This window comes from Dromiciops gliroides, chromosome 2 (assembly GCF_019393635.1).
Source record: "Dromiciops gliroides isolate mDroGli1 chromosome 2, mDroGli1.pri, whole genome shotgun sequence".
NCBI classification, from domain to species: domain Eukaryota; kingdom Metazoa; phylum Chordata; class Mammalia; order Microbiotheria; family Microbiotheriidae; genus Dromiciops; species Dromiciops gliroides.
Genome location: NC_057862.1, coordinates 40,753,109 through 40,777,102, shown reverse-complemented (window position 1 = coordinate 40,777,102; position 23,994 = coordinate 40,753,109). Strand labels below are relative to the sequence as shown.

The 23,994-nt window shown below is 39.7% G+C and overlaps 2 protein-coding genes across 2 annotated transcripts in view; one reads left to right on the top strand and one right to left on the bottom strand.

The window, feature by feature from the left end:
- Window positions 1-13,299, top strand: part of LOC122743316 (beta-microseminoprotein-like) — a 28,919-nt gene extending 15,620 nt beyond the window's left edge. Inside the window, 3 exon segments of the mRNA XM_043988182.1 lie at window positions 6,424-6,529; window positions 13,154-13,256; window positions 13,258-13,299. Coding sequence (XP_043844117.1) covers window positions 6,424-6,529; window positions 13,154-13,256; window positions 13,258-13,299 — 251 coding nt within the window.
- The window catches only part of LOC122743317 (beta-microseminoprotein-like), a 121,712-nt gene that overhangs the window by 34,330 nt on the left and 63,388 nt on the right, over window positions 1-23,994 (bottom strand). The gene's annotated exons all lie outside the window — the stretch shown is intronic.

Below are 23,994 nucleotides of genomic sequence, written 5' to 3'. Positions count from 1 at the left end.
TGGATGGCTTGCAATATTCATTGCTGTGGGAAATTTCTGAATAAATGAGATCACAGATCCATTTGAATATTTGAGAGTAAGAGAGAACATTGCTACCCTTGACAAGGTCAAGTTACCAGGCCCCAGTGAATTACAATTTCAAGTACTGAAAGAACTGGTATATATCATTACTGAACCAATGTAAATGGTCTTTGAAGGATCATGGAAAATGGCTAAGATAATGTAGGACTGAAGAAGGGAAAATGTGACAGTCTTAAAAAGGGAAGAGAATGGAGCATGTAAACTAGAGGCTAGTGAGAATGGCTTCTATTCCTGGTAACATTCCAGAAAAATGACTTATGGGATGTTTAGTGAACATTAATCAATCAATCAACATTTATTAAGTACCTACTATGTGACAGGTACTATGCTAAGCACTGGGGATATAAAAAGAGCTAAAAGACTGTTCCTTTCCTCAAAGAAGTTCACAATCTAACAGCCCAGACAAGAAATCAGGAATCGGTTATCTCAAAATGGAGAAAATTTAATCAAAGGCAGGTCATACCAGACTAAATTAGTTTTTGTTTTCCTCTCCTTTTCTCTCTCTCTCTCTCTCTCTCTCTCTCTCTCTCTCTCTCTCTCTCACACACACACACACACACACACACACACACACACACACACACACACACAAGAATATAGGAAAATAGTAAAAAGAGACTACTGTTAACACAGCATTTGAAAAAATCCCTCATTTTTCTGGAAAAGATTAGAATCTCTGGGCTAGTCAGTGTAATTAGGCATATTAAAGATAAATTAAATGGCTTGATCCAAAGAGTGATCTTTAAGAATTCAATGTCATTTGTGTCCTGTGCCATGTAGAATTTTTATTACTGACTTGGGTGAAGGAATAGATGGCATGTTTATCAAATTTTTAGATCAGACAACTCTGGGAGGGATAACTAACATATCAGATACTAGAATAGGGATTCGAAAAAATCTCAACAGGTTAGAATATTGTGCTGAAGAAAACAAGATGAAATGCAATAAGGGCAACTGTTAAGATGTACACTTGAGTTCAAAATATCAACTTCTCAAGATGGGAGAAATATGGCTAAATAGGAATTCATCCTTAGAAAAGACCTACATGTTTAGTGGACTATAAACTCAACATAATATGGCATGGAAAAAAACTAATTTGAGTTTTAGTTATGTTAAGAGACCCATAGTGTTCAAAATTAGGAAGGTTGTAGTCTCACTGTCCTCTCTCCTGGTCTGCTTACATCTATACTGTTGTGTTCAGTTTTGGGGGCCACATTTTTAAAAGGGTATTAACAAACTAGAGAGCATATAAAGGAGCATGACCAAGATGGCTAAGGGCTTCAAGATCCTATCATGAGTACTGGTTGAGGAAATTGAGGATAATTAAGCTAAATAAGAGAAAACTTAGGAAGGTCGTGATAGCTTCAAGTATTTGAAGGACTATCATGGAGAAGAGGAATTAGACTTATTTTATTTGGCCCTAGAAGCAGAACATGGCTCAACGGGTAGGTATTATAGATGCAGATTTAGTCCTAATGTAAGAAGAAAAATATTAAGCAGACTTCATCTTCTAATTTATACTAAGAAAATAAAGTCTGTCAGCTGGATCCCCTCTTCTCTCACATTCATCACCTTGAAATCTTTCTTTATCCTCATCCATTCCCTTATCCTTTTCTCCATTCTCAGAGGAAGATGTAGCTCTTCACCTTGCCATGACACCTCTTCCATTTGCACTCATGATTCTATCCCCTCTGGTTTCCTCCAGTAAGTTGCACCCTCAATCATTCCCTCTCTTTCTCTTATCTTTGATGCATATTTCCATGTATGCTGCCTACTAAAATTCCCAATTCTCTCTGATCCTTAAAAAAAAAGTCTTTACTTGCCCCTGCCATTCTTTCAAGCTATCATCCTTTATCTCTTTTGCCTTTCTCAGCCAAATTAGTCTTCACTTCCTCCTTACTTCTCAATACCCTGGCAGTCTGGCTTCTGTCCCTGACAACTAACTGAAAATGTTCTTTATAGGTTTGTTGTTGTTCAGTTGTTTTTTGGTCATATCTGACTCTTTATGACCCCATTTGGAGTTTTCTTGACAAAGATACAAAAATGGCTTGCCATTTCCTTCTCCAGCTCATTTTACAGATGAGTAACATGAGGCAAACAGGGTTAAGTGACTTTCCCAGGGTCACACAGCTCTTAAGTGTCTGAGGCCAGATTTGAACTAAGGAAGAGGAGTATTTCTGACTCCAGGTCTGGTACTCTATCCACGGTGCCATCTAGTTGCCCTTTCTAGGTTACTTATATCTCAATTGTTAAATATGATGACTCCTGTAGCAGAGAGATGATGAAACATGGTACATCCACCCTCCTGACAGAGAGGTGATGGATTTAGGAGGCAGAATGGGACATACATTTTTGGACATGACCAATGTGGGAATTTGATTTTTTTTTACTATATATATTTGCTATAAAGGCTTTTTTCTTCTTGTGATGGAGGAGATGAGAGGGATAGAAAATAGTTTTGTTTATTGAAAAAATTAAGTTAAAATTAAAAAATACAATGGTCTTTTCTTGATCCTCATCCTTATTGACTTCTCTGTAATGTTCAACATTGTTGACTTACGCCTCTGTTCTCCATGTGTTTTTGTGGCCCTGTTCTCCCCTGGTTTTTCTACTATCTGTCCCTTCATTACTTCTTATTCTCCTTTGCTGAATCATTAATCATGTGCCTTGTATGCATATATCCCAAGGCTCTGTCTTTGGCCCTTTTTTCTCCTCTCTCTACACATTCTCTCCCTATGATCTCATTGGCTTCCATAAGTTTAATTATTCCTCTACAGATGGTTGCCAAATTTATACATTCAATCTTCATCTGTCTTCTGAGTTTCAGCGCTACATCTTCAGCTACCTGTTGGACAGGCATACAGTCTACCTGCATGTCCCAAAGGCAACTCACACTCAATGTGCCCCATTATCTCTCTCCCTACATCTCCTCCTTTTTTCTAAAATCTCTATTCTTATTGAGGGCACCATCATATTTCCACTCATTCAGGTTTATAACCCTGAAGTAATAATCAACTTTTCAATCCTTTTTATCCTTCATATCCAATTAGTTGCCAGGTTTCTCCAAAACTTCTCTCACATCATTCCCTTTCTCTCCATTTCCACAGATGCCATCCTACTCCTGGCTCTCAATTTCTTTTACTGTTAAAAGGCAATAATAATAGTACCTTCCCCCATGTGTATTGTGAGCATGAAATGAGATAATATTTGTAAAGTACTTAGCACTGTGCCTGGCACATAGTAAGCACTTAATAAATGCTTATTCCCTTCCCTTCCCCATCTTTGCTCAAGAAGCCCCAGTGTCTTGTAAATGCTCCTATATTTGTCATTAAAATCTTTCACAATTTGATTCCAGCCTATCTTTGTAACTGGTTTTCCATTACTGCCCTACAAATCTTCTACATTCTTGTCATACTGGACTACTGGTTTTTAGTTTATGAGAATGTCATCTCTTGCCTCCTTGCCTTTGCACAAGCTATTTCCTTTACCTAAAGCTTCCTCCTCCACTTTGCCTCTTGAATCTTAAATTTCCTTCAAGATTCAGCTCAAGTGCTATCTCTTACATAGGCTCCTTCTGATCCCTTGAGTCATCCGTGCTCTCGTTGCCTTCCTCAAATTACTTCTCACTTATTTTGAATAAATTTTGTACTTGATAGGAAGCATATAGGAATGGTCATTGGGACTGGCCTTGAGGTCAGGATGACCTTGGTTTAAGTTTCACATCTGCCATATATTAATTGTGAGACTTAATCTCTCAGTGCCTGTAAACAATTCTCTAGGACTACAAATTCCATGATAGGTGCTCATCCGCATAGAAAGAAGTCATTTCCTTACCAGCACTTTCTATGCTGATGAGATCACAGATCTGAACATAAAATCTATGTCTATCTTTATCTCTATCTATCTACATCCAGATGCTCCTTCCCTTTCCTCATTTTCTCATCCCAGCTTGGGAAATGAATTTCTTTTGTAGATGCATAAATACACAAAGGCATTTATGTATCTGTGCATTTCGACCTTGTCCCCCCATATATACACATTTTAATCTTGTACATATCTATGCATATGCACATATATTATATAAATGTAAACATACACAGAATTATTTCCTATATGTAGCTTGCTCTTAATGCATTTGCATGTTGAATCTCCCCACTAGATTGTCAGCTCCTTGAGGCAAGGACTCTTTTTCCTCTTTCTATATTTTCAGTACTTAGCATAGTGGCTGCCACATAGTAGGCACTTAATCCATGCTTGATATACATACACATATATGTAGGTATGTGTTATGTACAAATGCATACCTGTATGTAAGATTAATCTAATCAGTCACCTCACCCCGTTTCCAATATCTAATAAAATAATTAAGCCTTGATAACTTTTGAGAATACTTCTATTAAATCAACTAATCAATCAAAGACTCTAAATTAATCTATATTCAGTAGCTCCCTTTGGATTTTCTATTCAAATAGCAAGCCAGTTGAGAACTCATCATTCCAGCATATGGCAAGCTAAAGGAGAGAACAGTTCATGCCAAGCCCCTGAGAAAGCATCACTGGAGGGAAGAGGAATAGGGGCTCTCCTGCTTCCTGCTTTCTGTCCTCCCTCCACCCAGCACTTGACCAGAGGAGGATGTTGTAAATTTTAAAAGATCAGAGGATTTGGACTTCTCATTGATGTCCTAGCAGTATCCTAGCTATAACAAGGAGTAGCAGCAATATCTCCATCAGAAGCTGAGAACAAATGAGACCCACTTAGTAAAAGCAGCTTCAGAACTCTACAAGGAGAAAGTGATATAACAACTAATTGGGATATCTTGGGGACTACAAGAAAAGGTCTTCCCAGGAGCCATGCCACATGTTCTCTATGCTTGTATTCACTTTCCCTTGGATTCTGTATGTACTAGTGGGAGAAGGACTCAGAATTTTTGAGGAGCTACTTTGTATCAACTGTTCTTACAATGTCAACTTGATAAATAGACATTTCAAAAAGCTAAGCCTATCTGGCTAATTTGATATAAACTGATAATTGTGGAGGGAAGACCACTGATGGGGGCACATGAGCTTGAGTGCTAGAAAACCACTCTCTAGCTACTCAGGTTCTCCTAGAACTTTGAAGGGAGAAGGAGTAGTTTAGCTCTGGGGACTTGACATATTAATCCAAGTAGGAGCTGGGAGACTAAAGCTAGAGGTGATGATCCATACATATACATCTAAAAGTGTGCTGGAGTCGGTTCATACCAACTCACAAGAGATAATTATTAAATTTTCAGTGTGTGGACCTCAGAAATTGGCAGATGCTACAAGTCAGTTTGTTTTATTGTTTTGATTTTCTTGTCTTAAGAAAGTGATCAAAAAAATCTTAATAATGCAGATTAAATGTAAACATATGTCATGTGTACTTTCTTTTTTTCTGGCGACCTGGTTGTTAAACATTCTAGCACATCTACATGTGATTTTATATATATATGTATATATATGTATATATATACACACACATATATACACATACATACATACATACACACATATATATACATATATATTATATGTATTATATAGATAGATGGAGAGAGACAGAGAGATACAGAGAGAGTATACAATACTTTGTATATGAAATTTGCTTATTTGTGTAAATATTGTTTCTACCTAGCAGAATATAAGCTCCTTGAACGCAGGGATTATTTTATTTCTGTCTGTACCTCCAACACCTAGCCAGTGCCAAGAACATTGTAGGCTGGACACATAATAGTGCTTGTTAATTGATTGATCAGAATAATAAGGACTTATATCATCACCACCAGAAAGTATTTCTCATACTTAAAAGCTTGAAGGCTCTTTGCTAAAGTTCAGACCAAAAGAACTTATTGGCTCCCATTCCTGTCTTTTAGGGGATCTTACAATTTGAAATGGGCAACAGTCATTGAAACTTAGAGTGTCACAGTACGAAGAGGCTCAAAAATATTTTAGTTCAAGTCCAAGATCATATGCCTTGTGGTAGAGCTGGGGCTCAATTTTGGTCTCTTGTTTACTAGTCTAATCTTCCTATTACACCACCCTGTTCTCATGCTGATGCATACAAACAGCACCATAAATACTTGAAAACAAAAAGCTAATGTATGGAAAAGTGGTCAAATCCTACATGGGTCTACGGCGGAGGCATGTTAGAGTTTGGAGAGAGGGGGAGAATGTATAGAATTCCTCAGTCTTCCCTTGGGGGGAGATGGGGACTAGGAGAGGGATGTTGAGTAGTCTATGTGATGGAGTGAAGTCCATAATCATACAGGGTGAGATGAGAGGTGACCTATGCAAGGTTGATCCTTTAATTTCCTTTTGCGTTTAGGATGCAAGGCTCTGGACGGAATTATGCATCCCTTCAGATCTGAATGGATGACTAAGAATTGTTACAAATGTCAGTGTAATGAAGATGGAATTCAGTGCTGCAATGTGTAAGTTCATGGTGGACAGATCACAAATATTCCTGTGCCCTCCTCCAGCATAGACTATGTGGTGTGGTAGGAAGTTTAATGTAGTTGAAGTCAGAAGTTTTAGGTTCAAATCAGGACTGTCACTTACTATCTGTGTTGTCTTGGACATATCACTTAATTACTCTGTGTCTCTGTTTCCTCATATGGAAAATGATAACAGCTAGCATTTGTATAGCACTTTAAAGTACACAAAGCACTTTACAAAAACTCATTATATCCTCACAGCCACACTGAGAGGTAGGTGCTATTATTATCCAATTTTACAGGTGAAGAAACTAAGGTAGGCAAGAGGTTAAGAATCTGAGCAGCAGAGAAGAGGAAGCATGGGGGATAGAGAGACTTTGAGAATGTATGGAGGCAGGAGTCATGGAGCACAGGAAGGAGAAGTAGGAAATGAGAAGGGAGCTATGGGAAATAGCATGTTTGTTGTTCCCCATACCCATTTCCTGCCTCCATGTACAGGCTTCATGTCTTGAATGTGTTCTCCTAACCTCTGACCCTTAGAACCTGTACTTTCCTTCCTTGACTCTGGAACTCCTCTCTGCCTTGAAATGTCTTTCCTTGGATCAGTTCTGTCTATGGAAAATACTCATTCTTGCAGGCCAAGGTGAAGAGCCACCTTCTCTGTGAGGTCTTTCTGATCTCCCCAGCCAAATGTCATCTTTCTTTTGAACTCCCATAGTACTTTATTTTCTCCCTCCCCCCTCCTTTTCTCCCTCTTCTCTCCTTCTCCCTCTATACTTCTTCTCCTCTCTTCTCTCCTCCCCCTCTTCATTTCCCTCTCCTCTCCTTTCTTCATTTCTCTCTCCCCTCCCTCTTTCCCTCTTCTCTTTTCCTCTCTCTCCTTCTCCCCTCTCCTTCTATCTCCCCTTACTCCCTCCTTCTCTAGCTCTCTCTCCTTCTTCATCTTCTTCCTTTTCCTCTCCTCTCCCATGCTTTCTCTCCCTCCCCCCATTAAAATCTCTCTCTAAATATGCTTTTTATTCTGACTTCAATATTTCTGTCAGGAGACTATAAGCACCTCAAGGGCAAGGATATCCTAGATATTTGGATTCTGGTGCCTAGTATATGGGGGAGGGCATAAAATTTGTTGAAACTTAATAAAGTGTCATCAGAGGTGCCACCATTCATTCTAGTCCCTGCTTTCTAAGACATACTTCTATTTTGAGTCTTCTCTCTTTCACCTTTCACGATTAATCTGTTACTAAGTCATACAGATCTTGCCTTCACAAAATCTCTGTGATCAGTCCTCTCCTCTAAATTGCCCCTGCCACCATCCTGGGAGAGCCCTTCATTTTTGCATGTGAGACCCTTGCATTGCCACCACGTGGATCCACCCTTCATACAACTTCCAAAATCATCTTTATCATGCAAAGAGTGCTAAACTCACAGTCTGAGTTTGCACCCTGACTCTACCATTTATAACCTGTGGGACTTGGGGTGAATCATGTCACTTTTTTGAGTTTCAATTTTCTCAAAGGCAAAAAGAGGAGATTGGGGTGGTTTGGAGGTTCCCAGGTTCTAGAAGTGCAAGGGATCATATGACTTTGCAGTCCAACCTTCTCCATTTTCATCCTCCGTCTGCTCAAAAATCTTGAGTGGTGGGGGCGGAGCCAAGATGGTAGAGGAAAGGCAGTGACTTGCCTGAGCTCTCCCCAAGACGCCTACAAATACCTTCAAATAATGCCATAAGACAATTCTTGGAGCAGCAGAACCCACAAAAAACAGGGTGAAATAATTTTCCAGGCAAAGAAAACTTAGAAGGTCGGCAGGAAAAGATCTGTCACACTGGGGTGAGAGTGGAGTGTAGTCTAGCACAGGCTACACCAGCACAGCCACAGCCACAGCCAAAGGAAACCAGGAGCGGGCCTTGGGAGCCTCTGAATCAGCAGCAGTAGCAAGTGCTTCTTGAACTCAGGCCACAGATGGTAAGGAGGTTGAACAATTGACCAGAAGGAGACTACAGGGATCTCTTTGCCAGGACCCTGTTGTGTTGCCCATACTCAGATCCAGGTCACAGTCTTAGGTGGTGGTCCCAGGTGGGGGAGGAGCACAAGCACCCTGGAGCTCATGGCCACAGTGGAATGGGACTTTGTTCATAGTCCCAGGGCACAAAAGCAGGCCTGTGGTTGCTTGCAGACCAGAGAACAGGCCAGGAGAGTAGTAAATATACCTCTCCTTAAATCATACCACCCTGGAGGAACTAAAAACTTACAAATACCTAGAAGTATCTCTGAAAACAGCTGCACAAACCCTGTGAAGCTTGGGACAGTGTGCCCTCCACCCTGGAAGCAGTGCCTTGCTTGAACAAAGAATTAAAAGTTAAGGAAGAGACTGGGGAAATGAAGGAACAGAAAAAAATGCTGACCATAGAAAGTTTCTATGGTGACAAGGAAGATTAAAATCCACCCTCAGAAGAAGATAACAAAGTCAAAATTCTTATATCCAAAGCTTCCAAGAAAAATATGAATTGGTCTCATGCCATAGAAGGGCTCAAAAAGGACTTTGAATATAAAGTAAGAGAGGCAGAAGAAAAAAAATGGAAAGAGAAATGAGTGATGGAAGAAAATCATGAAAAAAGTCAACAGCTTGGTAAAGAAGACACAAAAAATACTGAAGAAAATAACACCTTAAAAATAGAGTAGGACAAATTCTAAAAGAGGTACAGAAAGCCAATGAGGAAAAGAATGCCTTGAAAAGCCAAATTGGCCAAATGGAAAAGGAGGTACAAAAGCTATCTGAAGAAAATAACTCCTTAAATTATGATTGAGCAAAAGGAAGCTAATGACTTTATGAAAAATTAAGAAACAATAAAGCAAAACCAAAAGAATGAAAAATAGAAGCAATGTGAAATATCTCATTGGAAAAACAACTGACTTGGAAAATAGATCTAGGAGAGATCATTTGAAAATTATTGGGCTACCTGAAATCCATGATAAAAAAGAATCTAGACATCATCTTTCAAGAAATTGTCAGGGAAAATTGCCCTGATATTCTAGGACTAGGAGGTAAAATAGAAACCAAAAGAATCCACTGATCACCTCCTGAAAGAGATGCTAAAATGAAAACTTCCAGTAATATTATAGCCAAATTCCAGAGCTCCCAGGTCAAGGAGAAAATATTGCAAGCAGCCAGAAGTAAACAGTTCAAGTATTGTGGAGCCACAGTCAGATTAACACAAGATTTTATGTGATATTCTGGAGGGCAAAGAACTGGGATTGCAACCAAGAATCACCTATCCAGAAAAACTGAATATAATCCTTCAGGGGATAAAATTGGAATTCAATGAAAGGGAGGACTTTCAAGCATTCTTGATGAAAAGACCTGAGCTGAATAGAAATTTTGACTTTCAAATACAAGACTCTAGAGAAACATAAAAAGGTAAACAAGAAAAATAAATCATAAGGGATATTAAAAGGTTGAACTATTTACATTCCTACGTGGGAAGATAATGCTTGTAACTCATAAGAACTTTCTCATTATTGGGGCAGCTGGACAGAGTATATTTAGACAGAGGGTACAGGTGTGAGTTGAATATGAAGGAATGATAGTTAAAAAATAAAATTAAGGGGTAAGAGAGGAATGCATTGAGAGAAAGGAAAAGGGAGAGGTGGAATGGGGTAAGGTATCTCACATAAAAGAAGCAAGAAAAAGCTTATACAGTGGAGGGGAAGATTGGGGAGGGTGCTGGGGAGTGAGTGAACCTTACTCTCACCAGAATTGGTTCAAAGAGGGAATAACTACACGCTCAATTGTGTATAGTAATCTATCTTACCTTGCAGGAAAGTAGGAGGGGAAGGGGATGGGGGGTGGTGATAGAAGGGAGGACAGACTGGGAGAGGGGACTGTCAGAAGCAAAACATTTTTGAGGAGAGACAGGGTGAAAGGAGATAGAGAGTAAAGTAAATGACATAAGGAGGGAATAGGATGGAGGGAAATACTGTTAGCAATAGTAACTATGAAAACATTTTGAAGCAAGTTTGTCTGACAAAGGCCTCAATTCTCAAACACATAGAGAACTGAGTCAAATTTATTAAAATAAGAGCCATTCCCCAACTGATAAAAGATCAAAAGATATGGAGTTTTCAGATGAAATAATCAAAGCTATCTATACCCATATGAAAAAAGTGCTCTAACTCACTATTGATTAGAAAGATGCAAGTCAAAACAATTCTGGGGCACTCCCTCATACCTATTGGATTGGATAATAGGACAGCAGAGAAAAATGACAAATATCGTAGGGGTTATGGGGAAAATGAGACATTAATGCACTGTTGGTGGAGTTGTAAACTGATTCAAACATTATGTAGAGCAATTTGGAACTATGACTGAAGGGCAATAAAACCATGCATACTCTTTGACCTAGTAATACCACTACTATGTCAGTATCCAAAAAGAGATAAAAAACAAAACGTTAAAGAACCTACATGTACAAAAATATTTATGGCAGCCCTTTTCTAGTGCAAAGAATTTGAAATTGAGGAGATGCCCATCAATTGGGGAATGGATGAACAAATTACGGGATGAGATTATGATGGAACACTATTGTGCTGTAAGAAATGATGAGCAAGATACTCTCAAAAATCTGGAAAGACCTACATGAGCTGATGCAAAATGCAATGTACTGTATACAGAGTAACAGCAATATTGTAAGATTATCAGCTATGAATAACTTAGCTATTCTCAGCAACATGATGATCCAAGACAACTCTGAAAGACTCATGAAAAATGTGATCCACCTCCAGAGAAAGAACTGATGGTATCTGAACACAGATTGAAGCTTTTTTAAAAGTTTCTTTTTCTTAAATTTTTTTTCTGTTTTCTTTCACAACCTGACTAATATGGAAAGGTTTTACATGACTACACATGTATAACTTATATTGAATTGCTTGAGTTCTTAAAGGGGGTGGGTGGGAAGGAAGGGAGGAAGAGAATTTGGAACACAAAGTTTTGAAAATGGATGTTAAAATTGTTTTTACATGTAAGTGGGGGAAAATAAGATTATAAATAAATAAAAAAATCTTGAGTGGCTTCAGAAAAGATGGTAAGACCAATAATAATAGATCACATTTATGTGGGTTTCAAAGACATTATCTTGTTTGAGTCTCACAATAACTGTTAAGGAGGTATTTTACAGGTGAGGAAACTGAGGGCCATAAATGTTAAGTAATTTGCCCTTGGCCACAGAGATAGCAAGTGTCAAAGGTGGAATGTGAACAAAGTTCTCTATGTCCAGGACCCTCTTCAATGCCTCATGAGAACATTATAAATAAGGTACTATCAGAAGCAAGTATCTCCAGCTGAAGGGACAGCTTCACAGGAGTTTAGTGTTGGAAGGGATTAAGAGATCATCCAGCCCCAATGCATATGAAAACCACAATCTCTTCCACAAAATCTCTGTCAAAGGGCCATGCAGTTTCTTCTCAAAGCCCCTACTGATAGGGAAAGAACTTCTGAGCCATCTTGTAAACCCCCTTACCACTCCATGGACCTGTTCTACCGAATTCCTTTAATCTCCTCTCTCTCTCTCTCTCTCTCTCTCTCTCTCTCTCTCTCTCTCTCTCTCTCTCTCTCTCTCATCTAATTGTGACTTCCTAAATTATGCCCAATTCCCATTCATTACTGACTTTCTTTCTCCCCTCTTTCCACCCCACAAGAACTTCCTTATGTTAATTCTGCATAAATTTGTTGTATATCAATGTATTTACAGGTAAGGTTCTTTTTGTCTTGATATCTCCAGCACTTAATAGAGTGCCTGGAACATAATAGATGCTTAATAAATGCTTGTTGATTGATTGTAATTAAGGTTATATCAACTCTTTTCTATACTTCCATTGTCACCACACTAGTTCAAGCCCCCATCATCTCTCATCTGGACTATTACAATAGTCTCCTAATTGATCTTCCTGGTCCAGGTTGCTTACCTCTTCAGTCCATCTTTCACATAGCTGCCAATACTGAAAAACAAAAACAAAAACAAAAAACAAAAAAAAAAACAAGTCTGACTAGGTCACTCACCTAATCAGTAAACTCTTATGGCTCCCTCTTAGCACCAAATACAAATTCCTCTGTTTGGTATTTAAAGCCCTTCAAAACCTACCTCCAGCCTACCTTTCCAGTCCTATTACCCATTCACCTCTTCTACACATTCTATAGTAACTCCAACCTGACCTTTTTGCTGTTGTTTACACACAGACTTTCATCTGTCATTTTCATGTCTTTGTACTGGTTGTACCCCATTCCTGAAATACACTCCTCTTTACCTTTTCTTCTTAGAAGAAAGTTTCCTTAAATGCTCTACTTAAATAGCACTTCTTACATGAAGCCTTCCTTCATCCTCTCATATGCTAGTGCCTCCCCCTCAAACCACCTTATATTTATATTATGCATATTTGATATACAATAGTGGTGTGTGTGTGTGTGTGTGTGTGTGTGTGTGTGTGTGTGTGTGTGTGCCCTGATACATTTAAGTTCCTTGAAGGCAGGAATTATTTCATTTAGGTCATTGTATCTCTAGTTTCTAACATAGTGCCTGGCACAAGAAGATGCTTAATAAATGCTTTTTGCTTTTTCTCTCTATCACAGAGCTATTAAACCGATAAATACTGATGAAGAGAATTGCCTGACCTTTCTGAACAGGGCAACGTGCACATACCAAATCATGAATAAAGAAGACCCCACCAAAACCTGTCGGACCAATACTTGGGTTGGGTAACCTTAACCCTTCTTAGTGCTGCTGCCAAATCCATAGGTAGCTTCCCATAAGCAGATGAGAGGCAGTGCTCCTCTTCTTGGAATGAAGTTTGAAGGGTTTAAAGCTATGCTACGTGTGGGAAATAACTTGTTTCCCCTTCTTGGGAGATGTCATCACTGTCATGATCATGTTTTGAACCTGATGAGGAGCTCAGTAGTGATCCCTGCTCCTCTTCTGGGATTCTTCAAGTAGATTGGGCATCCGGGCCATGAGAAGGCTGTTTTTTTCCTCTTTGCCCCAATTTTCTTGAGCTGGCACTCAGGCTTGCTTGAGTTCTCCTCTCTGCTGCCCAGGTACAGATGAAGAGTCATTCCATCAAAGATCCATTCACATGCAACCCATCTTGACATATGCTGAAAGTAATAGCATTTTTGATCATCTCTGATAGATCATCTAAGTTATCTCCTGACCTCCTGCTGCCTGTTGCCAAATGAATGCTTTGAGAGAATAAATTATCTTTCAGCATGAGCTGGATTTTCATTTTCTTCTTTGAGCAAGAGGGGTGCTCATGCTCGTTGAATGTTAGGTAAAGTCTGCCATGTCTTTATGGGTGCTATTCCAGGGGTAGCTATGGGAATGAAGGTCATACAATTCCCCAAAGCTTTTCCTGCCCAGTAAGGATAGTTCAATCACTGCATTGGCATCCATCTCTATCTCTATTTCTATCTTTCTATTTCTCCATCTTTATCTTTCTCCTTTCCTTCCTTACTGCCCCTTTCTTTTTTACTTTCTTTCTCTATCCATCTCTCTACCTATCTCTATCTACCTACCTCTCTTTCTCTACCTATCTCTATCTACCTCTCTCTCTCTCTCTCTCTCTCTCTCTCTCTCTCTCTCTCTCTCTCTCTCTCTCTCACTAATTCATCACTGTCAGTCAGTTCAAATGTTACATAAGGGTTTCTTTTTATGCTGTTGCATATAGTATGGGCTTATTTTCATAGAGATTCTTATTCTTTTAAGATTGTGTTTTAACTTGTATTAAAATATGTTCTGATTTTTCAGAAAGGTAATTGTATACTTAGTAAAAAAAGAAAAAGTTATTACTTTAAATTATCGCATAATTATATATTATATTCTGAGTCAAGGCACATTCACATTTTTTGTGGTCATCATCCTCAATTTTTAAACCCATATGAGACTTGGATTATGGGAATTTATCATTTAAGACATTAATTGTCTTCATTCTGAGTTACCAGATGCCAGTTGGCCAAGATGCCAGCCAATCACAAGAGGAATACATACAAGAGCAGACATTGAGCTGTCACAAAAGGGGAGACATGCACGAAGTCCAGGTACCGCATTGCCTTGGGAAAGGCCAAGAGAATGGCTATTGGCAAGAGTCAAGGTTAGATTCTCTTGGTTTAATTTTTCCCCCACATGGCACTGGGGTGCCAGGCTATGCCATCTCATTCAACACCTGACTTCAGTTCCCCCTCTTATATGCTTGATGTCATGGACATCTCAATCCTATGCATCTGATTAAGCCTGACTCAGTTTCCCCTCTGTTCTTTTATGGTAACCTCATAATTATCTCAGATGTCACGATAAATACAATGTTGGATTTGGACTTGATATCTGCTACCAATTATATTAGATCCTTTAATTTCTCATAATGGCATGAGGAGGGGGCAGCTAGGTGGCACAGTAGATAAAGCACTGCCCCTGGATTCAGGAGGTCCTGAGTTCAAATCTGGCCTCAGACACTTGACACTTACTAGCTGTGTGACCCTGGGCAAGTCATTTAACCCTCATTGCCCCTCAAAAAACCCCACCAAAACCCCCAAAAAACCCCAAAAAATAATGGCATGAGGATAATTGGGCAGATGATGCAAAAAGTGATGAAACAAAGATAAAAATTATTTTCTAAATTAATATCACAATTGTCTTTTCAATTTATTCTCCACATGGGGGAGTGTAGTAATATTAAGTTTTAGAGAATGTTTCAATTTTTGTTTTTATTATATGTTTCATGTGTAACAACTGGACAATAATTGTAAAATCTCTAAAAGATTATGAATTTCCTTAGACACATTTATTTATTTATTTTTTTTACGGGGCAATGGGGTTAAGTGACTTGCCCAGGGTCACACAGCTAGTAAGTGTCAAGTGTCTGAGGCCGGATTTGAACTCAGGAACTCCTGAATCCAGGGCCAGTGCTTTATCCACTGTGCCACCTAGCCGCCCCAGGCACATTTTGGAGAACTCTCATTGTTTGATTTGGTTATTGGCAAAGCTATTTAAAGTTGTGTTAAGCTCAATTTTGTAGGACAATTTCCCAGCTGATTACCAGTATCTGAAACACCTGAGGGACTTTAAAATCACACCTGAAACTCTACAGCTGAGACTTGCTAGTCTTGATCATCAGCATCCACACCTGACTTTCATTCCACAACTACACCCAGAGGACATCCCAAGAATCATCTGAGAAAAGACTTCCAAAGACTTAAATGGACATTTTCCTGTTTTCCTTTTCCCCATTTTATACACTGTTTATAATGTTCACTTACTAAAGGGGAGTGCCCCTTTTAGTTTTTCTCTGTTTGTACTGTCCACCTGCTAAAAGGGGAGTGCCCCCTTTAGCCTTTGTTAATGTGTTACTCAATTTTTTTTCTCTCTCTCTTTTCATTCCTTTTACTTTGTTAGTCATAAGTATCAGTAACGTTATTGCTTCGTGTAAGGAACTGATGTTTCTTCATGAAGCACAGGGGGGAGTGTGAGAATCAGGGTGCCACCCCCTGCTAAGAAAGACATTGTGAGAACCAGGGCAGTGCTCCCCTGAGGAGAAAGCATATGACTTGCATATGGAAGCTGCCTGGAGTCAGGAAGTTACATATATTTCTAGAACTGCCTGTAAGTCATATCAATCAATGCTACCAGCCAATTAGCTTGGAGCTGTGTGGGACCACCCCTCTTGCAGTCCCACAGGGAGCTTCTGCTCTCGGAGAGTGGAGGATCTTTCTCTTCCATTGGAGGTCTTGGTGATGGTGGCAGGGCCAGGGTTGCTAGGCTTTTTCTTTCTGAACTCCATGTGTTCTTCCTCTCTCTTTTGCTAACTTCTCAAATACTTTAATAAATGCTTAATGCCCAAGGACTGGTGCTATAAGCTTCTAATTTAAGGTGACCACACATTAGATTCTAGTCATCACATTTAGATTTTTAAAATAACACTGGGAATTCTCTACACCAAAGTCATCAATCATAAAGGAAGCTGGCCCTTTGCTGCCTGCAACACTCCCCAGGGAACCAAATTAAAAACTAATTATGACAAATTCAACAAAATAAATAAAAATACAAAACATTGATAATGCTACACATGGGTTTTCTAAGTCAATCTATGACCCACAGAAACCCTTCTGTATGTTGTAGTGGTCACATTTCTCTTTGAGTTTAACTCCACTGCCCTTCACCAATGAAATCAAAGGTCCTTTCTTAAAAAAATAAATTAGCGGGGGGGGGGGGGGGGGGGGGGGGGGGGGGGGGGGGGGGGGGGGGGGGGGGGGGGGGGGGGGGGGGGGGGGGGGGCGGGGGGGGGGGGGGAAGGCACTCTCATCTGGAGGAGGATTAGGAAGGAACTCAGGGAGGAGAGAAAGACCTCTGTTGAGATCTGATGAGAAGCCACAGGTAAGAACTGTATAGGACAAGAAGCTGTGGAGGAGAACATCATCTGCAGCATCAGTGAAAGGAGTGCCTATCCAGGGATCAAGGATAACAGCCTGTGCAATCCTGTTATATAACCTGTTGGCCAAATGATATCTAGTATTGGGCTTTCTCTTGGCCCTCTGGTGTCCCTTCCCCCTCCAGCCACTACCAGCTGTCTGTGTAGAAGATGTGGAGAGGCTAGGGGCCCCAGAGGACCCATTTCAGCCTGTCTGCTTTTTCTTAGCTGGGTAGGAAAGGGTCCTTGTTCCAACTTCTCCTCCTTTTGAGTTGGATGGCTCTTTACCACTGACTGGCCTAGGGACTATTTTTTGCATCTTCCCATTCTCTCTTTGGCTAGTGTCCATTTTTTGATGCCTGCCTTAGACAAGAAGACTGTTGTTTACTGTCCCAATTTAATTCTTCATTCCTGACACTCAACATCAATGCCTGGAAAAAGGAGGCAGAATTAATTACCAAATATTTATTGAACACCTATATTACATCAGCTTCCATTTAAAAAATACTCCCCTCCCTGGCCATAATAACAACTTAGGGAGGCAGCAGACAATGGAGAAAGAATCCTGGATCAGTAGTTTGAAGACTTCAGTTTGAATTCAGCTCTGGAGTCAAATGGTTCAAATACCACCTCTGATGCTTATGACTTATGTGACCTTGGGAAAATCACTTCATTTCTTTTTTTTTCAGGTTAAATGTTTTTATTTATATTTTTCTATTCCAATCTCTATCCCTCCTTCCATCCCTCTCCTCTCCCCTTCCCGAGGCAGCAAACAATCCGATATGGGTTATACATATATGATCATGCAAAACATCACCATATTTATCACTTAATGAAAGAATGTGAAAAATACCATGCTTCAGTCTGTTCCATCAATATCAGTTCTTTCTTTGGAGGCAGATAGTATGTTTCATCAATATTCTTTTGGGATTATTTTGGATTATTGTATTGTTAAGAAAAGTCAAGTCATTCACAGTTCATTGAACAATATTGCTGTCTCTGTGTACATTGTTCTCTTGGTTCTGCTCACTTCCCAATACATCATTTCATACATGTCTTTTGACACAGTTCTTTATATATTTGAGAAATGAGGCCTTTATTAGAGATATTTGTTTCAAAAATTCTTTCCCAGTTTTTCTACTTGCCTTGTAATCTTGGTTACATTAGTTTTGTTTCTGCAAAAGCTTTTTAATTTTATATAATCAAAATGATCTATTTTATATTTAATTTTATTCTCTATATCTTTTTTGGTCCCAAATTCTCCCTCTGTCCATAAATATGACAGATAGACAATTCCATATTCCATTAATTGTCTTGGTATCATCCTTCATTTGTAAATCATGTACCCATTTTGACCTTATTTTAGTATATGGTGTGAGATGTTGGTCTATACCTAATTTCTGCCATACTGTTTTCCAGTTTTCACTTCATCTCTTGATCCTCAGTTTCCTCATCTGTAAAATGAGAGGGTTGGACTAAATGGTCCCATTTGGCCCTATATCTAGGGTTCTCTGATAAGAAATCATGTGATTCAATCTTCTGAGTCCTCAGGTTCCTCATCAGTACAGAAGAGATGATGATAAAATGAGGTGGTTTATGCTAGCTGGTGACAGAATATTGCAGATATTGGTCAATAGTGAGGCTTGTTGTGTTCCTCTTCTTTTTTTCTACACATTTTCTTGACCTTTATGTCCTGTGTAAGTTCCTTGAAAGCCACACTTTTTTGTAATTGCCCTTCCCACTAGGAGATGAGAAGCAATGGTGTTCTTCTTGGAATGAAGTCTGATGAGTTTGAAGCCTTGCTATAGGTAAGCAATACCTTGTTTCCTCCTGCTTGGGAGATGTTGTCACCATGATGATTTGTATTAACCTATCAGAAATAGTTCTCCATCCAAGAAATCTGAGATGGAGCCCTGACACTTTCTGGACCTTGACTCGATCAATTCAATACAACAAAGTGACTAACCTAGTCATAACTAGTATGGGGCTAATGCGGTTTTGTTCCAAGGTGCCATCAACCCTGAGGGTATGTTTCTTCCCTAAGAGAACATGTTCCCTCCCCACAGCTGACCACTGTCTTTATAATAGCTTCACTGTTCTCTGTTGCTGTCCACAGCAAGGTCACTCACTACCCTTACTGTCTCCTCGCCATAATGCCTCTGTGACGAGGAATGCCTTTTGGCCTCCCCTCCAACTTCTGCAGGGTTAAAGGTTGACCATTGTACTGTGATCAGATTGTCCCAGGCACTGCCACTACCTGCCCTCCTCCCGCCTCCCCCCAGTCTCACTGCCATTCCAACCCCAGTTCGACTGTCTTTGTTTTGTTTGGTTTTGTTTGTTGTTTTTTTCACTTTGTCTTTATTTTAAGTGAAAACATGTCTAGTTATGTCATGAAAATATTCCTGGCTTTCTCTGGAGCAAAGTCCTAGATTAGAATGATTGGTTCGTTTCCAGGATATTCAGACATGCTGAACTTGTTTCTTCTCTTATCAGTTGACTGTTCTTTGTTCCACATGATGCCCAACAAAAGGTTATTTAAAATCCTGGATGTCCTTTGTCCTTTACCCCCCAACCTTTTGATCCCATTCCTGATTATATGAAAGCGTGTCAAGGCAGTGGTAAGGAATATAAAGATTATATGTACTTCAGAACCTCTTCTTACAGTTATCTAATATTGTTCTATTTTAGCTCAACTCCAGAGAACCTATAAAACTGATTTTTTTCTTAAAGGCTTAAATAGGAGCCCTTGTAGATAACTCCTTGCTCCTTATTTCACAGTGAGGTGGCACTTAGAGTCAGCAGAGAATGATGCAATCTTGGAATTGTAGGATTTTAGAGTTGGACAGGATCTCTGAAACCATCTCTGCCTGAATCTCCTCTGTAACATACTGTACAAGTACTCATGCAGCCTCTGTTAATGATGGCTAATAATAACAATTGATTTATATAGTGCTTTAAAGTTTGCAAAATGTTTTCTAAATATTAATTCATTTTATCCTCACAACAACTTTGGAAAAGAAGTACTATCAATATACCCATTTTATAGTGGAGGAAACTGAGGCATCCAGAGATTAAGTGACTTGTCCAGGGTCACAAAGCCACTAAGGGTCTGAGGCAAGATTTGAACTTAGGTCATCCTGACTCCAGGTCTAGCGCTCTATCCATTGGCTGCCTCTGGTGAATTCCTCTTTCCAAGTCCTTGAAGATAATTGTAATTTCTTCCCTAAGTCTTCTCTTTTCCAGCTAGACATCCTCAGTTCCTTCAACAGATTGTCCAGTACCTTTTACCATTCTCTGAACACTCTCTAGTTTATCAACTATCTTCCTAAAATATGTCTAGAGCTCCTGAGGCACTAGATGTGGTCCATGAAGGCAAAGTGGAGATAACAAGAACTTTCTTGGCTGCTGTTTCCCTTTGGGACTGGTACCATTACTTTTGCCCAGAGGACCTTCACTTATCTCTATCTGGATTCTGGCCATCCTTCATGATCCGGCCAGATTTGCTTCCCACATGAATTTCCTAAATGGTGACCTCACTCATGGCATATCCCAAGAGACAGAACACTCCCTTCTCTCCTTTCTTCTGTTCTTCCTCAAGGTTCAGAGAAGAGGGGGAAGGAAGTATAGCCATGAGAGCTGGGCCAGTCATCTGTCAAGAGTCAATAATGGACAATTTGGAATCATGTGAGGAGAGACAAAGCAAAGATGAGTAATGAAGAAACCATGAGGGGTAAAGGGAGACAGAGACAGGGAAATAGAGAGACAGACTAATAGAGGAGAGAGAAGGGGAAAGGAGGAGGGAAGGTAGGGAGAGAGACAAGGAGAGAGGGAGAAAGAGAGGGAGGAGGAAGGGAGGGAGGGGAGGAGGGAGGGAAGGAGAGAGAGAGAGAGAGAGAGAGAGAGAGAGAGAGAGAGAGAGAGAGAGAGAGAGAGAGAGAGAGAGAGAGAGAGAGAGAATTATCCAATTCTAGAAGGACGGCAGATCTATTATTACTGTATACCCCACGCAAACTTTTATACTACGTTTCTCAACAAGTGCCTCTCTCACACAGGAATCATTGTAATTGTTTACAGAGTGCTATTACTGGCTGGTGAGTTTTATGGGTTCAGTCTATTCTTGACCTGTTGTGATTGCTAAAGTCCCCAAGAGTTTTATTGAATACCTGTTCCAAGAATCTGCTCCCACTTTGCACCATGCCTCCTTCTATGGGAGCAGCACATTATCCTTTTTCCTTTTCGGACTGTTGCCATTAGTCATGCCCAATGAACTTGTATTTCCATCTTGTCATAATGTACAGAAAGGCACCAGTTTTATTCCCACTCCTATCCCCACCTTCACCACCTGTCCTAAAGGCTCTCAAAACCTAAAACTTCAGGGTAGATACTTGAAGCAGGGATAAGGTTTAGAGCTAGCATACAATGATCCAAGAAAGGACCCATGATAGAAAATGCTCTCCGTATCCAGAAAAAACCCACCGTGGAATCTGAATGCAGACTGAACTCTTTCTACTTTTTTTTTTTGAGATTTTCCTCTTTTTCTGATTCTTCTTTCACAATATAACTAATGCAGAAATATGTTTAATGTGATTGTACATATATAACCTATATCAGATTGTTTTCTTTCTTGGGGAGGGGGGAGGAAAGGGAGGAAGGGAGGAAAATTTGGAACTCAAAATCTTATAAAAACAAATATTGAAAACTATCTTTACATGTAACTGGAAAAATACTTTTAAGATTTAAAAAAAAGAGTTAGAGCTGGAAGGGATTTTAGAAATCATTTAGACTAACCTTATTTTACACATTAGGAAACTAAGGTCCTAAGACTTTAAGTGGCCGGGAAACTTGGCCTCCATTAGTGGAAAAAGTCAAGAGGAGATAGGAGATAGTTGGCAAACATCTAGAAAAGAAAGCACTGATTATGAAGAGAACACATGGCTTATTGGAGAACAAGTCGTGCCAGAGTAACCTCATTATCATTACATTTGAATATATCACTAAATTAATACATGAGCGAAATACAGTCACTATAGATTAGATAGACTTCAGCAAAGTTTTTGATAAATTATCCCATGCTCTTCTTGGGGAGGAGGTAAAGAGATGGACTAGGCAATGATATTATCAACTGGAATCAGGACTGGTTGGATGCTAAGCCAAAGAGCAGTTGTTAGTAGTTCAATGTCAACATGTGAGGTCTCCAGTGGAGGACCCCAAGGATCTGTGTTTGACCCAGTTCTTTCTGTTTTTTGTTTGTTTGTTTGTTTGTTTTTGGTGGGGCAATGAGGGTTAAGTGACTTGCCCAGGGTCACACAGCTAGTAAGTGTCAAGTGTCTGAGGCTGGATTTGAACTCAGGTACTCTTGAATCCAGGGCTGATGCCCTATCTACTGCGCCACCTAGCTGCCCCATGACCCAGTTCTGTTCAACAATTTTATCAATGACTTGTATGATAGCATAGATGGCTTGCAAGTCATATTTTGTAGGTGACACAGTGCTGGGAGAGATATTTAAAAGTGGATTGCAACGTCAGGATCTAAGAGGGTATTGATAGGTTCAAGCATTGTGATGACTCCAACAAGATGAAACATAAGGGATATATGTAAGTCTTGAACTTGGTCCCTCCAATTCCGAAGGTGGAGAGGCATGGCAGGACAAACAATTGTTCTTAAAAGGGATCTGGGAGTTTTAGTAGACTGGAAGCTAAATGAGTCAGCAGTGTAAATGTGGGAACCCAAAAAGCTGATGGGATCACCGGCAAGAACACCTACCTAGCATTTTTGGAGACTGAGGGTCTATGTAATCACACTCTTCTCCCACTGAATTGGCTCAATGGATTCACTATTTCAAGGTTTTGAACTGGGACAACCATTCCCAACTCTTTATTGTTGTAGCTATGTGGCACAGCGGCTAGAGCACTAGTCCTGGAGTCAGGAAGGTCTAAGTAAAAATCTAGTCTCAGATTTTTACTAGCTGTGTGTCCTTGGGCAAATCACCTGTTTGCCTGTAAAGTGGGAATAATGGTAATAGAACCTAGCCTCCCAGGTTTTTAAAGCACTTAGCAAAGTGCCTATAGGCACTATATAAATGCTAACTGCTGCTACTACTACTACTACTACTACCACCACCATGACTGAAAGGACTCAACAACAATGATTACTATTCAAATTTGGCCTTAGATACTCACTAGCTGTGTGACCCTGTGTGACCTGTTTGCCTCAGTTTCCTCATCTATAAAATAATCTGGAGAAGGAATTGGCAAACTACTCTAGTATCTTTGCCAAGAGGTTACAAAGAGTCTACTGAACAACACAAATAACAACAACTCTTCTTCCTCCTCCTCTTCCTCCTTAACCTCCTCCTCAATAACTTATGCTATGCTTCAAGTTGTAGTGTCCTCCCATCCTCTCATTTGGCCCTAGCAAATTATGAAGGCTCTAAGGTCTTGGATTTCTTCTCATTCCACCATCCACCCATTCATAATCTATAATTCTCAATTTCCATGGCATATAGTTTTCCACCTTTCTCTTTTAGTATCTAGATCAATATGGTAGAAAACAATGCTTAACCTCATGCTGCCACCTGGTGGACATAACTAGAACCACACATGTTTGATAGCATTTCATTTTACATTCACTCGTCAAATATTTGAGTGCCGGTGTGCTAGATGCTTTTGCCATAGCACGAAGATAGATAAGACCCATGCAGCATTTCAAAGGAGCTTTAGTCTAGTACAAGGGATAAAATATATGTGCAAATAACTATGACACAAAAGGTTCTCTGTGTTATCAGTTCAAAAGAGGGTAGACATGAAAATGCTATCTATAGCAACTGCTCTCAGTGGAGGAAGAGTACATTTGCAGCTGGGATCATCAAGGATGGCTTCAGGGAGAATATGGAAGTTGAAGTGGGATTTGAAGGATTTATTGGATGATGACTAAAAGTGATGGAGGAAGGCTGTTCCGGGATGAAGGAAGACATAGTTAAAGGTGTGAAGGCTGAAAGGTGCAAAGGTATGTTTGGA